We start from the raw sequence: 17958 nt of genomic DNA, 5'->3' as shown, positions 1-17958 counted from the left end.
CATGTCCGTCACGTGGGAGACTGAAATAGGATATTTCCCCCCAGGGTCTGTCCAAGCACCAGACACTCGATATAAAACACCATGAAACCCCGTGGATGTATACTGCATAGCAGGGAGTCGTAAATATATATTTACGACTCCCTGCTGCATACTGTACAACTGCAACAGTACCGTACTTGAAATCTGCGACCGCACCAGCTAGCCAGCCAGTTCTCTAGGATACTGCTTGTACATGTACATACCAGCACAATAGTAACAACACGTAGGGAAATTGTCGTCAAGCATGCAGGAAAAAGCACACAGGAATTTAGGATTGATCGTCGTAAAAGCAGGTAAAAAAAAGGTTGGGAGTATATTCTAGATACTGACACTTGAAAAATATTTCTTTGCAAATATAATACAGACAGCACGGAGACAACACAAGCTAAAGTGAATCAGGGCTACAAATAGCAGGGCCAGCAAGACGGTGGCATAATACTTATGTACATGATTTTTGACAGCACCAGACACAACACAACCAACTGTAAAGGACTGAAAACACAAAACGCATAATTATTATGATACAAAGTCGAGCACAATATTTCCGCCTCGTATGTGTACACAGTCCACTGTAAAGTGACACAAACAAATGACAGCTTTCTTTATACAATAGCAGCAGCAGGTGGGTGGTATATAGAGTATTCTACTCAGTGCGACGGTGGATAAAGAGTGCTGAAGACTCCTGAACAGTCGAGTTGTCAGTTCACCTGCACAACTTCTCACAGCAATACTCATTCAAATCTAAGAGCACCAAGGCAGCGGACATGGTACGTGCCAAATATGGGTCACCAAAGGAGCTGGAAGGGGAAACACAAGGTCAGGGATGGAGCAAATGCATATCCTTGATAGTAGCAGCAGCAGCAACAAACACACACACACAGTGACAATTATCTGCCTCCCTTTGCAACACGAAGGAGAGAAGTTACAACGGTGCAAGCTAGTTTGCGATCATACTGGATTAAACGCAGCGGGCGCACTGGCCCGCCACATGCCAGTAGCATACCATGTGTGGCCAATTTACATCAAATAGACTTTCTTCATCTGCTTGCTAAAATACTTTTTGCCAGTACGTGGACAAGTAATCTCCTGGCTGTTCTCCGCCGCCATTTTCTCAAGGCCCTGAAAAACAAAGAGGATGCAGAAACGCAAAGGGTACATAAGCCATCAACCCATACTGGTGCTGCTCTACAATAGCACACACCCTTTACATACTCACACACACACACACACACACACACACACACACACACACACACACACACACACACACACACACACACACACACACACACACACACACACACTCACACACACACACACACACACACACACACACACACACACACTCACTCACACACACACACACACACACACACACACACACACACACACACACACACACACACACACACACAGGCAAATCTTGAGATTTTCCGGATAGGATCGGGCTAACTGCACAGTACAGAAACCAGAGCCCATCAAGTAGAATTGCAGAGTACATTCTTGCGCTAGCTGCAGCAGGGTAACAGTATCTGGTTGGCCAATACATGTACAAGTACTTACAACACGGTCGTAAACCTGACAGTTGGGTAGCATCATAGGTTGCGTCAAGGCCTTTCCGGTAATCTGGCAGATCAATTTGGATGTCTGAACTCGTTTGAACGGCAAATGTTTGGACAGCTCATTGTAGGGCTCTTGGCACACCGGACATTCACTGGACTTATTTTTTGCCTCGTAACATTGACTGCTCATAGAAAATACATGCACACACGCATACATGCACACACACACACACACACACACACACACACACACACACACACACGCACACACACACACACACACACACACCACATCCACACATCCATACACACACACACACACACCACACCCACACCACACACACACGCATACATACACACACAAACACAGCACAGCACACACAACCATGGCACACACGCGTGCACGTCAGGCTGTAACTATTCGAGCTGCAGTAGAGGAACCCAGCCGGCGACAAGGAGGTGCAGGCCTTCACTTTCATAGAAGTGTTGCATAAACTCTTCATTACTGTACAATTCTCCAGATAGCAACCCATGAAAATGTGCGTATGTGTATGAGTGTGTGTGTGTGTGTGTGTGTGTGTGTGTGTGTGTGTGAGAGAGAGAGAGAGAGAGAGAAAGAGAGAGAGAGAGAGAGAGAGAGAGAGAGAGAGAGAGAGAGAGAGAGAGAGAGGGAGGGGGAGAGGGGGAGGGAGAGAGAGAAGGAGAGAGAAGGAGAGAGAGAGAGATCTCGCGAACACGGGCGTGCATGTCCTCTTACGTGCACTTCATGGCCGAGATGCCAGTCTGTACTACGGTACTTAGCAAAGAATTTCCGCTCATCTGTTGTGAGGTGTACGCCTCCTGTCGAAAGAGGCCAGCCAAACGAGGCCATTCTTCATCACTCAGCAAGCTCTGCATGAACGTAGAAGAGGAAACCATTGGAAGCAAGACAAATAATATTACTAATAGTTGGAGAGAACACAACATGGCAAGTTTTTTTGCATAACAATATCCATTTACGGGTACCATACCCACTCGATGAGAAGCTCCTATCCATAAAAATCCTCCTGCTATTCGGACAAAATAAAGGCCTCTCTCAAGCAGAAGCCCTGTTCACATACCGCTAGTACATGTAGCTAGACTAGTAACTTCGTTGACCATACGGCTCATTTATATAATATTCGCCTATCCGCGTTGGCATCGGGTCTATCAAACCCTAGCCTTCGCTCAGGCCAGCCTGCCGTCACCTGCCGCTATAATTATGATATCCTACCGGCAGACGCAACGCCTAACGATGGGCTGAGGGATATGTCTCATAGCCACTGGTACAAGTGGCAAACTCCATTCGTCGCACCCACATTACTAGTACCCTCGGGCCAGATCACCAGCTTCCACTTGACTGTGAGTTGCAGCACGGTCACGAAAATCCTTCTGCTTCCAAGCAGGACTTGAACCCGATGCCCCCTCTGTTTCTCAATCATTGCTCTATGATAGCCCACTATACTTCAACGTACTTCAGCTCAAAGTACCTGCTTGCATACTTGTACATACAGCACGCATGTAGTGATTGGAATACAGATCCAACGGTATTGAGAAATAGAAAAGCCGCTCAGGGGTCTGGAGTACCGTAGACGCCTGAGTGACCTCTCCTCTCCGAATAGAAGCTCCCCCCCCCCCCCCTCTCTCCATGGACATTGAAAAGAAAAAAAGCCTCCGGCTTCTACCACACATTTCCTCTTTATGTGCAGCAGCCCAGTTCTATGCAGTGGTCCGTATCATAGCACAGCTCTATGCAGTGGTCCACACAACAGTTCTATGCAGTGGTCCGTATCATAGCACAGCTCTATGCAGTGGTCCGTATCATAGCACAGCTCTATGCAGTGGTCCGTATCATAGCACAGCTCTATGCAGTGGTCCACACAACAGTTCTATGTAGTGGCCTCATATCACACAACAGTTCTACACACTGGCCAACAGCACATCACACAACAGTTCTACACACTGGCCAACAGCACATCACACACTTACCTCATAGCGTTTGAGAGTAGTCTTCGGGCCAAACGCCAGCAACCCCATCAGCAAAGTGACACGATCTTCAAGATGCGACTCCACATTGCTGAAATGCTTGCTGGCATACCTATATCAAAGCAAAGAGCAGAAAACAAGCAGTGGATGGTAGCGTGCACTGTGGCTGCCTGTCACAGACCAACATACGGATTACCATAGTACAGCGTACAGTGGCTGAACCCCTAGCTCTGCATATGACCAGAATGCTCTCAATAAACGCCCCTGCCTCTAGACATGATGGTGCATTTTCTTCCTCTTGAGATTTTCAAACGAGCATGAACGGACATAACACCGTGATCTGTACGTGTAGTACACGTCCAGATGAACACTTGAAGCGAGCAAGGCAGCTCCTGGTGAATAGGAAGTTGCACCCATGCCCGGCTATGGCTCACAGATGCTACAGAAATGTCCACTGTGTAGTACTCGGTGAGTTATTCATATGGCCAAAACATACTAGTGACTACTGATAATACACATATTTAATAATAATATGAATACTTCTACACACAGTAACATCGTGAGTAGAACGAAGTGAATAATAATTTGAGATATGCGGATCCCTCCGGGAAAGTCAATCAGGTCACTACTACTTGTACATGTACATGTGTCACTGTACATGCTCATTATGACTTCAGCGGACTCACTTCAAAGCTGCATCATAACACTCCTTGCGTATCAGCTCGACGAAACCCTGCTGACGGCACTCAAACTCCAGATTGCTCTGCAGCAGGGACATGGCACAGGAGGCAAGTGGCGTGACAATGGTGATACAACTTGAGAGAAAAACTAATGATGATGAATGATTAATACCTACAACATGAATTATCAATTGCATATTAACGGAGTACTGCATAACGTTCTAGAGCATTATCACTTATTTTATCAGGCATTACTACATGTAGTACCCTGCACAATCATCAGGGCACTGCTAAAAGCTGAAGGCCTTCAAGAACATAAATCTTTCCAAACGGGTCAGCATAGACTTCTCCCCAGTGAGTACAATTACATGATTGTAGAGTTGACTCCTGATATGACGAACACGAACGTGCAGGAGAATTGGTTCTTTATAGCCGGTGTTTTTTGTAACAGAAATGCGCTGACAAGCAACATGTCATACCCAGCATGCTGCCCGTGACTGCACGGGTGCACTTGTTTACATGAGGGTCAATTTTGGTACGGGTTAAAGCAGGGACAAGAACAATGGTTCACTACGTCACGCAATTCGCTATATCCGAGTTGGTTATAAGTGGAGTCGTCTGAACGAGAGTCTAAACCCTACCTTAATCCTCTTGAGCTTTGTCTTGTTCTCGGCACACCAGACCAAACAGGGCATCATGTTCCTGTCGAGCAGGGATTCTTCGATTCTACGGGCTTCCATGAAGATCTCCATGTCCACCAGATCCTGCACCAGGCATAGGGTCATAAGAGAACAACCAGGCATCAGACGTAATGTAACTCTGCAGAAAAAGTGTGTTAAGAAAGTGTGCGTGCATGCATGCGAGCACACATGCATACTTTTCGTGTGGATAGCCAATCCAAACAGCCTAGCTCAAGCTGTCTGGCTACTGGACCTGACAAGCCTCCAGTTGCTGGGACAACTGCTGGGAAGACATCGTGACACTATGACATTGTATTACAGTCAACTTCAAGTCTTGCTATTGGTGCCATGGTCTGCGCAATACATGCAGCCATGCCAATGCTGCAAGCCCTTGCCGCCGGCGTCAGTAACAGTTACCGGGTGAGGCCGGGGGACACCAGAGCTTCTGCACACCATTTTGTCCCACCTTTCCCAGAATTCTTGGGCATTTAGCTTTCCCAAGTTTCATCTTGAAGCCCATACATGTAGTTCTTGCAACAACAAGAACAAAATAAGGGTGCGTTCTTATTTTCTCTAGCATCTCTGAGAAATTTCTCCTGGAAGTAGAAAAAACTGAAATAATTTAAGAACGGGTCTCGAAAAATTCAAAGATCTTTTGCACATGCGAAGCGTAAAATGGGCCAGTGATCTTGTATGACACGAATGTAGTACGCACTGTGCGTATACGAAAAGGGAATGTCGTACGCTCATGATCAACAAGTGGGGTTTAGCAGTAGTTCGCATGCGCTGACCCCCAAACACGGGAATCTCCAAGTTTCAAGCTCCTCTGTCGCTCGGAGAGCTTGGAGAGCTTTGGAGAGGCTCCTAAAATTCAGAGAGGAGCGTTAGGTCGTTGAACGTCTCAGTAGCCTGTCAGTTTTGGGCCCTGTTATCGCACGTTCTGACTGCTTATTATCTTGTTACCATCGTGGATGGTTGCTTCACAACTCGTTCCCATGTGTTTTCTTCTTCTATTTTAAAAGAACAGCTCTCCAACTTTTCAGAGAAACTCGAATTTGTCTGAGAGGATTTAAGAACGCACCCTAAGAATAGAAAAAAACCAGGAACCACAACAGACAGCAACAGCAGCAGCAGCACCTACACCAACACAACCAGCAAAACTTACCTCGACATTCCCATCATGTACCAACATGGTCGCCGTCTTGTAATAACCAGAACGGAAGCAGTAGTCAACCAACATCCTGTCCTCGCGCTTCTTCTCCCACACTTCAACCTTGCCTGCGTCTGCAGGTGTGGCCGCTCGGACATTGTCCGCGTGATCCTTCAAAAAGTGGACACGGCCCTGAAACAGAAGAAGAAAGAGGATCAAACGACAAAGTACAGTACTGGTAAGTGCTGCACATTAACTCACCGCAGGAGAAATAACATACAGTAAAACCTGGCAAGGCGACCACTCTGATGAGGCAACCAACTGTCCTATAGAGGACCACTACAACTAGGACCAAGGAATGCTAATTCCTGTCAAATCAACCTGGATAATAAGTCTCAAGTCAAGACCATCTGTACACGTAGGTCGCATTTGCAAGTTCCCTCGTATCGAGCGGTCGGCTAAGACAGGTTTCACTGTAAAAGCTACCGAGGCTCAGCAGACACCCTCCAGGAGTCATTGCCGCGCCAGCGTGTACATAGCGGCAACCGACAACCAGTGCTGCTCAATGAAGTCTGATCAAGCGAGTCAAGTGCGCGCCGGGCGCTGAGTGGACCAGCGCGGTCGGATTTCATCGAGATGCATTGTACAACGTCGCCACGACGGCAGCGCTGCAGCACTTACAGACATCCGCTGCAGAGAGGCCGACTCCTTCTCCGAACATGACTCGATCTGTACAGCAGCAGCAGCACGGCAAAGAGAGACATGCAAACCATACCTGTACCTGTGCCTGTACATACATACATACATACATACATACATACATACATACATACATACATACATACATACATACATACATACATACATACATACTACATACATACATACATACATACATACATACATACATACATACATACATACTACATACATACATACATACATACATACATACATACATACATACATACATACATACTACATACATACATACATACATACATACATACATACATACATACATACATACATACATACATACATACATACATACATACATGTCAACAAACAATGGATCACTCGTAATATTTCGCTACTCCGAGTTTCATGCACCGTGTGCAATCATCAGGCAAACAATATTCAATGCAGACTGGTCAAAGCATAATGGGAATTTAAGGTGGATGCAGGCAGAAACAAGTGTAAGGCTTAGCGGGACCCCTGATACGTAATCAATGGGCTAACTTGCCGGCTGAGAAGTGTGTGAAGCTGAGTGCTAGATGACTAAAGCATAGTGGGGCAGTGCAATTTGCCAAGGCGCTAGCTGTTGGATGCCTGTACTACAGCAGAGCCAATTTGCCAAGGCGCTATCTGTTGGATGCCTGTACTACAGCAGAGCCAATTAAGTCCGACGAGTTACAGTTAGGTGCAATAGCGGCACTTGCCTCTTTGGTGGTGTTAGGATTCAGGTGTTGGGTGCTGGATGCCTGTACTACAGCAGAGCCAGTGAAGTCTGAGGAGTTACAGCTGGGTGCGATGGTTGCACTAGTCTTTCAGGTGTGAAAATTCAGGTGCGTGCTGGATGCCTGTACTACAGCAGAGCCAGTGCCACACCAGGACATGCCTTGCTTAGCAAAGCATACTGGATGCCTGTACTACAGCAGAGCCAGTATGCGCTATTTGGCTAAGTCACACCTGAATACTTGCTCAGCTGGTATCTAGTGCTGTGCCGGCATTTGGCGATGAGGTCACACCTTGTGTTCAGGAGGGTTGCTTTGTCGGCCGTGATAATTTCTAGCTTCTCTGTTAGACAGAGGTTACAGCGCTTAGTTGTTGGGCTGTACGACTTGGCTCTGCGCTTGACGTTCCATGACACGTTGTACTCCTGACCCTGGTTTTTGAGCGACCAAACGTAGCTTGACAGCTCGGTGGAGTTGCGGTATTTTTCGTGCCGCATTGAGGTCTTGTGATTGGCGTGACGAAGTTTGAAGGGCGTCTCAGCCGACCCAATGTAGTACTTAGGGTCGTTTGCGCCGCCCACGGCTGCTTCGTACACGACACAATCGGTCTGGCATGCTCCACGCAGCGGGCAGTTGGCCTTGTCACGGCAGTTGCACGGCTTTTCTGGAGGGGTGGGGTGCAGCTTAGCTTGGTTGTGTCCCTTGATGATGGCAGAGACGTTCGGGAGGCAGCTGTAGCTAATCTTGATTGAATTCTTGTTGAAGATTTTGCCGAGGGGGGAACCTGCAGGGAAATGTCGCTTGATGAGTTTTAGGAAGACTGCCCCAACATTTGTCTTGACATTTTTGCTGTATGGTGGGTTGAACCATATGATGTTTCTCTTTCTCTTCTTTCTCTTCTTCTCCTCGGCCCGTGCCATGTCTTCACCTTCATCGGCGCGGTACTGCATGGCCGGCAGGAATCCACTCTTGGAAAGTGCGGCTGCGTATATTGGTTTGGCCTCTTCAAATATGTCCTCACTGGCCGAGATTGATGTCAGGCGCTTGTTGATCGACTTTGGTAAGTTTTTGATGATTGTTGGCGGGTGGTTGGAGGCCATGTTGAGATACAGGGGAGTGTCGCCGGGTTTCCTGTATGGCTTGTAGGCTCCGGTTGTTAGATCCAGCGTTACGTCTAGGAAGTTTGTTGTCTTGATGTTGGTGTCAATTGTTGTTCTAAGGCCAAAGGACTTGAACACGCTGACAATGTTCTTTCTTGTGCGGTCTGCGACACTGCCGGATGCACCCTTTAGTGTGGCGAGGCCATCGTCTCTGTACAGGCCAATAGACGCCGGATCCACAAAAGCAGCAAGCTTCGTGAGGAGGAAAGCACCCACAAGCTGGCAGACCTCAGCTCCGTCAAAGGATCCCATCGTCACATCAAAAGCTCCCCCGCTGCTTCTCTTCACCCACGTGTTCTGTCCGTCGAACAGTAGCGACCTTCGCGCGTGCAGTACCATATCAACTTCTTGCTGGCTGATGTTGGAATACTGCTTTGCGAATTCGATGGCACTTGCCAAGAGCTGCTCCGTGATTGATGGGTAGTACTCTACAATGTCGAAAACCACGAAGGTTCTTTGGTCCTTCGACTCCAGAGCAGAGAACCAGTCTAGAACTGAGGCAGTGTTTTTCCATAGGTTGATTCGCGTTGCAGACTGCACATCCTTGGTCACGCGCTCCAGGATTGCCTTGCTGACTCTTCCCATCTCGGGCTTGGCCGGGTTAATCAATCGGCATGGAAGGTCGTTTGTAAATCTTTCCTTATGATCCTTAAGGGTGATGAACGCTTCGGACTTCGCCATGACTTCCATTCGCTCGTCGAGCGGCGGTTCCATGCTCTGCGCAAGCTGCTTTGCGTCCGTATTGATGTCTCGATACATCCCATCATCTGCGATTCTGTAAGTCTTCGTAATGTTGTCCCGCAGGAGCTTTGAGTACTGGTCCTTCGTGAGAGCGTACATGTTCCTCGTTTTATCAGCCTTCACAACGATGTTATCTGAAGATGTCAAGGATTTAATGTCGTTTGATAACTTTGTCTGGAATGGCTCCGTGACCTTCCGGAATGTCACGTTATCCACCAGGCTGGTCAGGTCGTCCTCAAAAGCCTTCATCTCGTCAATCCTTGGAGGCGTGGCTTTGCTTTTGAAGCCGTAGAATTCACCACCCTCCTCTGCTTCGCTCTGGGGGTTCAAGAAGAAAAATGCCTTCCATTATACCCTCCAATAAGGAATGTTTACATGATTTGTTGAGGTGTTAGTAGCAGGGAGTGGTTGGTAGTGCTTCGTTGGGTGAAAACTTTAAAACGCAGAAATGAGACCTCCGGATACGGGGGTCGACCTATAACCGGGGTCGACTTACAACCGGTAACATACGGTACATACATACGGTACATACATACATACATACATACATTATTCTTTTTTATTGTTATTATTATGACGGATGACCCAAAGGCAATGGTATCTAAACTCAGGGGGTGGCTCCGGACCAAACACAGAGCAAAGAGCTCAGCCAGCAGAAAACGTCAGAAAACAAACAAACAAAAACATGATAAATAGATGTAATACGCAGGGCTGTCTGAGCATTCCATCCATACACACGTACAGGCAGTATATAATGAAAGGATGTGGCTCATAAACTATGGAGTTTGAATAGAGAAAGAAGGCAAGTCATCTCAAAAGAAGACACATCGTGTCATCAACATGTCCGCGAAGCCGAAGTACACATCTCATCATTTCAAACAGTACACATGTCCTCGATCTACTGCCAGTACTGGTAACCAAAGCAAACAGATACACACATACACGAAGATCAGGGTTGACTACGGAGACTGTACCTTGGATCTCATTGCCAGAAGTTGTTCCTTAAGAGCTACCAGGTCTTCTTTGCTGGTCGGAGGCTTTGTGTCCTTTGTCACTTCTCGCTCAAGGATCTTCTGCGATTGGCGGTAAGTACGATTGAGTTGTTCATAAGGTGCCTAGCAGCAACAAGAGCACAGGGAAATAGAGGCTGTGCATTGCTGTTAGACTAGCTATTGCTTGCATGGATGTTGTCAGCTGAAGTGCAGCCCAGCAGCAAACCAAGCAGCATACCCTAACTGACTAAGCCTAATGACACTGCTATAACTTGCATGTGTCCTAACAGGCATTCTCGTACTGCTAGCACTACATGTATTAACCATGTTGTTGGTTGACAGCATGTAACAAGGTGGAGGAGACCGTGTTCGGAAACAGTGACCTTTCTACAACCATCCACGGTTGGTAGAGCCCCGGTCGGTTGCGACCATCTGAACCGTATGGGTGTTAGACCCGGTTCTGACCCTCTCTATTCCAGGGGAGTTTTTAGACGTCTCGTACCGTCAGTCTTGTATTCTGTGATCGCTCCTGGATGTCTTCTGGATACTCATAAACTTAGTAGCTATTTTTATTCTGAATCGTTTTTCTTTCTTTTTTTCTTTCTTCCAACTTCTGCCCATGGCGTCCCTCTCTCAGCTCGTCAGCTGACAACAGTCACTGTCACCACCATGACACTGTCGTGAGAAGGTGCTCTCTGTAGACGAGGTTGGTGATGTCCCATCGCGGCCATGGGACGTCTAAAACAACTCCCTAGAATAGAGAGGGTCAGAACCGGGTCTAACACCCATACGGTTCAGATGGTCGCAACCGACCGGGGCTCTACCAACCGTGGATGGTTGTAGAAAGGTCACTGTTTCCGAACACGGTGTCCTCCACCTTGTTACATGCTGTTAACCAACAACATGTTTGAACAAAACAATGTATCGGAGGTAGAAAGGAAAAGGACATAATTATGAATACGAGTTGAGAGTAACACTGTCAGTTTTGTGCCTAGTTGTTGCACTTTCTGACTGTCTATAGTATCTAGTTACAGTGGTGCACAGTTACTCTCAACTCGTATCCATATGTCCTTTTCCTTTCTACATTTATTATTGACTCAACAACCGAGTTTCCAACGTATCGGAGGGCTCGCTATTTGTGCAAAGTAAGTAATTAGTTTCTCAGGCTCAGCTTGGAAAATGAAGATGCAAAAGTACAAATTACCTTGAGAAACGAGTGCTCAAGGAAGACAATTTCATCCTGCTTCGTGTCTGTTTTCTTCACAGCAGCCATGTCTCCGACCTCGTAAAGTCAGGTGTTCTTATTTTGGTGAACGAGTGATCTGGTCCACTAGTAAGTTGATTGAAAAGCTACGTCCATTCAGGAAAGAAGTACTCGGCCAAAATACCAGGACGCTCCACACCACAGTATGGCAATGAATGCAAACAAGCTACTACTAGTAGTAGCCCTCGAAATGCCAACTACTGACTGAGTCTGTCACTGGTACACAGGCTGCGCTGCCTTCATGTTCAGTCGACAAGAATCAATAGACAATACAACAAATGGATCACACAATCGAAATCAGTCAGATACTGATTCAGATTATTTTTGATTTTGAACCAGCTCTACACTTGCCTTGCAAAGCTTGCAGGCTTGCACACTTGATCTCTGTGACGTGACTTGATCACGTGATTCACGCCAACCACTGGTATGTCGTCATCAATGACACGGCCCGAGGCTTGGCTGGAGTGATTTTGCAATCAATCTCTCGATCTTTTTTACTTTTTAGGTTTCTGGATGACTTGTAATTGTTGTATGCTGATAGTGCAGTGATAACCTTTACAATGACTATGTACCTGTACTGGTTGAGCATCATGAAGGAGTAGCTTGCGCAACTGTTGCGTCGCCAGTTCAAGAAGTACGTGTGTCCTTCTTCTTCATGGTGTGAGTGTAGTCAAGTGCTATTTTCTGCAGAAAGGAATATAGCCATGTGCCTGTAACATTTTCTCAACGCTGGTGTTGAATTTTGTTTTCAATTTATTTACCTCAAGAAATTTCAAGTTTCCCCAATAAGCAGTATTCTGACACTATGTTCAGGGCTGCTTTTCGCCCAAGGACGGGGCCATTATGCTACCGATCTTGGAATTTCCAGCAGCAGCAGCAACAGCAGTTACCTTTGATCAACTGCTATCGCAGGCATATGAATAGTGAAGGCAACAAATGGCGTCGGAAGATCAAGATATCTGATCAAATTCGTGTGGTGACGGATCGGTTGAGAATATCAGCTGCGCGTACCGGAAAACGTATCCGAAAGTCGAATTCAAATTTGCAAGAAATTTGCCATGTCAGATTTGCGTCCTTGACCAAGCGACCCGCAGGTGTGTTTCGCAGATTTCGAGGAGGACTCATAGCGGAGGTGAGGCTATTCCATCCGATAGAAATACAACTGTGTCTTTTTCCATAGTGAGGTCAATAGGGCTTGAGAGTGCTAAGTCACAGCCAGCCCAGTCACGACAATACTGACTTTTGGATGCACATGAATCCTGGTTTTGTATGTATAAATGATACAAACTAACCTTAGCCTAAGGTTTATACGTGGAATATAAACGTGAACACAAGCCGAGGTTTATGTGATCGTATATACTCTACGTACATGTATAAGCATAAGAGTAGTCTGCAGTATATTTATACCCGTATCTATACAACTCCATTCAACTCCTAAAAAACTTCAATGTTCGTGTGAGACTCAGCTAGAGGCCGAGTTATTCGCATTCGTAGGAACGCCACCACTTCACACTCAAGGATCAAGGCGCAGATGCAGGTCCTAAAGCGATGGGAGGCGAGTAGATCAGACCCACCACCAAAGTGGTCAAAGACCGAAAATCCCGTTCGGCAACTTCACTGCATCCATACTTCCCTCGTGCCCGAGCCACGAGTTCCCAATTACTGGTAACTGTGGGTGGCAGCACAGCAACTCCTAAAGAAGGAATTTTTTTTCAGGTCAGGCTCTCGGTAGAAGTTGAATAGGAGTTTGTACAAAAAGGGTGTTGCAGTATAGGGATCCATACACATTTGCCTGTTTCCCTTCACAGCAGGGTGACACGTCCTCCCATAGTCATTGGCCTGAGCCTTCCCAGTCAGTCAGGGACCCACTCCTGATTTTGAATAATTACATGTGAGTACTTTTTCTAAGACACTCCATATCTTTGTCCAGTCATTTTACCTTGGTGGATATTGAGTACCTTGGTTATAAGGTACCGTAAAAGCCCGTGTATAGGCCCCGGCGTATACGATAGCAGCTTTGATTTCCTGAGCGTATACAAGGGCACGGGCGTTATTTTGGAACCGGGCGTATACTTGGAATATAAATGTTGAAATTCCCCCCTTGCTCAATAGCTGTATCCATTTCATTTTTTAGCTGAACATACGCACTATAAATACAGTATACTCGCTTCAATGGACCAGAAACAGTGTAGTGTTCTGGTTGGGAAAAGCGATCCTGAAACACATCCATCAACATAGCAGTAAGTATTGGGTAACGGTACCTGTACATGTACTGGTATTGCTGGCATGGCTGGGCGTATACATGGGGATGGGCGCTATTTTGAAACAAAAGTGTTGACTTCCCCTGACTGGGCGTGTACACGGAGGATGGGCGTTATTTCGAGTGGGCGTATACAGGGGCTTTTACGGTACTGCTTTTTACATCCCCTGGAGGCATATGTACATGTATGTTGTACTGAAGTTTCATTTATAAGAAGAAAAGAGGACCAAAGAGTTGCAAGTTTAATACGCTATAATATCCACTAACACCACCAGTTACTTCAGTACCGTTGGTCAGTATCGTGCAATGTTATCGCATGAGCTGATTGTAGAGTAACTGGTGGTGTTAGTGGATATTATAGCGTAACTTGTAGCTCTTTGGTCCTCTTTTCTTCTTATAAATTAATCTTTGGCTCTCCACCCGAGTCTGAAGTTTCATTGTTTATTGTTTACAAAACTGTTCATCCGCTCAGGCACGTAGGAGAAGGGACCGGGGTCTTGCCCGTATACGAAGTCAAGTTCTTCTCACACGGCGTGGAGTGCGTAGACGAGTGGACTCGGCGCGGAAAACTGTCGAGCGCAAGACGGACGGCTACATCACTGGCCTGCGTCGCCAGATGAAGCGCTTTGGCCTGCTTGGTATTGGTGTGTATGTGACGCTGGGCACGCTTGACTGGATCACGTTCTACTACCTGCTAAAGTGGTGAGTTGCTCGCTGGACCGTGTCAAACTGTGACCATGTAACGCAGTGTATAATAATTATCATGGCAGCTTTAAAAGCATAGCCCAATGTCTCCGCACCGGTGTGCAGTGTCGAAATCAGCTCCTGCTGCTGCATCGCCTGGCAGAAGTCTCCTAGCCCAGGCTTCTCTGCATGTCGATCGCCGTTCTGACTGTCTGTGTACACATGAGAGCAATGACAGGAAAAATGCGTAGATCCGGGTCAAAGCAACAGCTGCCGTGGTTGGGTCGTGAAATGAACTACACCAGGCTGTTGGCCAATGTACTGTAATTTCACAAATTTTCGGTGTACTTTTATTTTCGATGCGTCTGTTTCGTACCTAAAATTTCAATACACCGAACAAACACTAGCACACATAATCCAATAGGGAACTGCTTCTCTGTACCGACATTTTTCTGTTCACCTAACCTGGCCTGTTGCCCTCATACCGAAAATATTGAGCACCGAAAATTTCTGAAATTAGAGTAGTCGGCATCCTAGGTTGGTCCTCACAAGAGCATTGCTCGCATTATAGTCACAAGGCACGTTAGTTGGGATTGGATCAAATCAAGAGTCCATAAACAAGAGTATGCAACTGTGATCTCTTTTCTATGGGCCAGATGCGCGGCGCACTGCCTTCATTACATCATTCAGCTGCAGTCCGCGCAATGCGGAAAATCAAACACCGCACTTTCCCTCTGGTTTGAAATGAACTTTCGTACGGAACTGGAGTTCACGCGCCAGAATTTAGAGATCGCGTAGGTACTGGAACGAATCGAGCAAAAACGGATGGGCTCGTACGAGAAATTGTGAGTTTGAATGCATGCTTTCAGAGCGTGATGAAGGCAAGTTACGTAATGAAGGCAGCGCGCCGCGCACTGACCCATCACCACAGTTGCATACTCTTGTTTATGCACTCTTGATCAAATCTATTAGAAGCTCTATGAGCCGAGGATGAAACATAATCGAATCATGGCCCGGACAAAAATGATTTAAAAATAACAATCTGTAGCCCTCTGAACGCTGAATTGAATAGTCTTGGTCTGAGGAGGCTATGATGTACGAGTATACCATCATAGAAGTCTGGCAGGACTTTACAACTGGATCAAGGCCTTGATCAAGGATGGAAAATCCTGCCAGACCTCCGTGATAGTATTTCAGGTTTTCATTTTTTTAGGACACTGTCTAGAACATTATTTCGATTTCTGGAACCTGACGTCAGGGTGAAGGTTGAACTGCCGGTCAAAGTTGTTCAGTTGGCGCTGGATTGCAGTTTTCGCTATTTCGCTGCTCTCCAGCGCTAGAGATATGGCGTCCTGGTCATCATGTGTGACCTCAGTCTCTTCTTCTCCCGGAGACCTTTCCAAGAAGCCTACGATTGTCAAGATTGAGTGAGTAGAACTGAAGTTACGATCTAAAGAGCATGAACATATGCAGAATTTTGAAATTTCCAAGCGAAAGGGTTAAACTTTTAACAAAGTGTTCCTTTTGCTGTTGCCATTGCTGTTGCTATGTGCAGGGGAGTGGATGTCAATGTCTTGCTCAACATGCTGGGCATCAACAAGACGTTCAATACTGAAGAAGGTAGTGCCACGTTCTGGACATTGGTGGGTGCAGCGTACGCCTGTCACAAAGCTATCATGCCTGTCCGCCTCATCGTGACACTGGTAGTGACCAGGCCCATTTGGCGCTATCTGGTGCGACTTGGGTGGATCAAGCGGCCGAAAACTATCCCCAAAGTGACAAAGAAGACGTGATCTGACAACTCAACTAGTATTCTGACTAGATTCCGGCCCATTACAAGCACAGTGGATGCTGGCAGTGCTATGCAGTTGTACATGTTTACACTCTACTGGAGAACATGGACCTTAGTCAATGTCTCAATCAGCTATGTTACCTGGTGGAGGAAAGTTCTTCACAGAGCAGTTGAGAATTCTCATGAGGTCGCTTCAAGCAAAAGTCGTTGGGATGTTTGCAGAGCTTTTCGAGTACTGTGTGTGCACGTCGTGGTTTGACTGCAACGTCTTGTGAAGTGATCTGCTAACTTGCCCCGCGTGTGTCCAGTTCAGGTCTGCTGACTTGCACCGTATGTGTGTCCAGTTCAGGTCTGCTGCTGACTTGCACCGTATGTGTGTCCAGTTCAGGTCTGCTGACTTGCACCGTATGTCTGTCCAGTTCAGGTCTGCTGACTTGCACCGTATGTGTGTCCAGTTCAGGTCTGCTGACTTGCACGTATGTGTGTCCAGTTCAGATCTTGGTTTCTGTGCCCAGTCACAGTACTTGCCATGGGTAGTTACTGCCCCCCCCCCCCCCCCCCATCACAGCCTGATCTAGTGCTGCTTGAGAAATGAGTTACCGTCCCACAACTGATTGCTACCTTCTTCTTCATGCCAGTGTGTGCTTCAATGGATGCCGCCGCTGTGACATGTTTTTGCCGGGGTGGCTGCTGCTTCTTTGAGGCGCCGTCACTGCCCTCTCTCCAGGGAAGTCGATTGCCGGCATTGCCTCTCCCCTTCCCAGCCGTTACCGCTGCTTCGGCGCATAGCACCGGTGGCGTATATTTGTATATGCGGTGGCACATGAAGGCTGCAGTTTGCACCTGCATGTTGGCGGCTTCTTGGCCATTTTCCCCCGGCTGTAATTCCACTTATTCGCTTTCATTCTAGACGCTTTGCACCTTTTATTTTATTCAATTGTGACATTTTTAGGATCATATTTTTAGGCCAGTCCAAGCACCCTTTTTGGATAGTATCAAGAGTACATAACTACACTGTGTAGTTATGTACTCTTGATAATATCAGTTCACATTGAATTCTTCAAGCACTCGACAAGCAGGATAAGCGTGTTTGTGTGCACATGCATGCATGCATGCATAACATGGGACCTTCCTATACCATCGTTTTATCGAATTGAGGAGCACAGTCCACAGAAGGGGAGTACATCATGTATGTACTACCAAGAGAAAATGAGCTGATGTACATGTACTCTTGGTACTACTGTACTACATATATCAGCCTAGCTGGGACTACTTGTGTATACATTCATCCATAATTATACCAGTGCATTGTGTTGGAGGATGCACTGTGTTCGGAAACAGTGCCCCTTACTACACCCTTCACGGTTGGCAAGGTTGTAGTGAGGGGCACTGCCGTCCCCCGTGAATTCCGTGGCAGAATATCAGAAATTCCGTGCAGAATTCTGCGGCTGAAACCAGTAGCTTCTGCGCTAATGCTGCAAATCCTTCCAAAT

At 46.7% G+C, this 17958-nt stretch overlaps 2 protein-coding genes across 2 annotated transcripts; one reads left to right on the top strand and one right to left on the bottom strand.

Annotated features, from left to right (window-relative positions):
* Window positions 1-173: 173 nt before the first annotated feature.
* On the bottom strand, window positions 174-12028 carry LOC135829798 (E3 ubiquitin-protein transferase MAEA-like). Its single transcript, XM_065342186.1, has 10 exons — window positions 11670-12028; window positions 10448-10588; window positions 6797-6844; window positions 6131-6307; window positions 4927-5049; window positions 4292-4368; window positions 3609-3717; window positions 2359-2492; window positions 1603-1783; window positions 174-1158 (listed from the first exon to the last, which is right to left on the bottom strand). Exons 1-10 carry the CDS (start codon window positions 11736-11738, stop codon window positions 1057-1059), a joined length of 1161 nt encoding a protein of 386 aa, XP_065198258.1. The 5' UTR covers window positions 11739-12028; the 3' UTR covers window positions 174-1056.
* A 216-nt stretch (window positions 12029-12244) lies between these two features.
* LOC135829772 (uncharacterized) lies at window positions 12245-17449 on the top strand. Its single transcript, XM_065342160.1, has 3 exons — window positions 12245-12861; window positions 14462-14691; window positions 16229-17449. The coding sequence occupies exons 1-3, from the start codon at window positions 12535-12537 to the stop codon at window positions 16464-16466; spliced, it is 795 nt and encodes a 264-aa protein (XP_065198232.1). The 5' UTR covers window positions 12245-12534; the 3' UTR covers window positions 16467-17449.
* Window positions 17450-17958: the final 509 nt, after the last annotated feature.

The sequence above is a fragment of the Sycon ciliatum genome, chromosome 1 (genome assembly GCF_964019385.1).
Source record: "Sycon ciliatum chromosome 1, ocSycCili1.1, whole genome shotgun sequence".
In the NCBI taxonomy this organism is placed as follows: domain Eukaryota; kingdom Metazoa; phylum Porifera; class Calcarea; order Leucosolenida; family Sycettidae; genus Sycon; species Sycon ciliatum.
The sequence above is the reverse complement of the archived record's forward strand: the minus strand, read 5'-3'. Positions and strand labels throughout refer to the sequence as shown.

Coding starts and splice junctions, on each gene's coding strand:
- LOC135829798 (XM_065342186.1), bottom strand. CDS start 11,738: ATGGCTGCTGTGAAGAAAACAGACACGAAGCAGGATGAAATTGTCTTC. Junction 1,784..2,358: donor ATCTCGGCCATGAAGTGCAC/GTAAGAGGACAT, acceptor TTCTATGAGCAG/TCAATGTTACGAGGCAAAAA. Junction 1,159..1,602: donor GTCAGGTTTACGACCGTGTT/GTAAGTACTTGT, acceptor TTTGTTTTTCAG/GGCCTTGAGAAAATGGCGGC.
- LOC135829772 (XM_065342160.1), top strand. CDS start 12,535: ATGTTCAGGGCTGCTTTTCGCCCAAGGACGGGGCCATTATGCTACCGA. Junction 12,862..14,461: donor GAGGAGGACTCATAGCGGAG/GTGAGGCTATTC, acceptor TCATCCGCTCAG/GCACGTAGGAGAAGGGACCG. Junction 14,692..16,228: donor TTCTACTACCTGCTAAAGTG/GTGAGTTGCTCG, acceptor TGCTATGTGCAG/GGGAGTGGATGTCAATGTCT.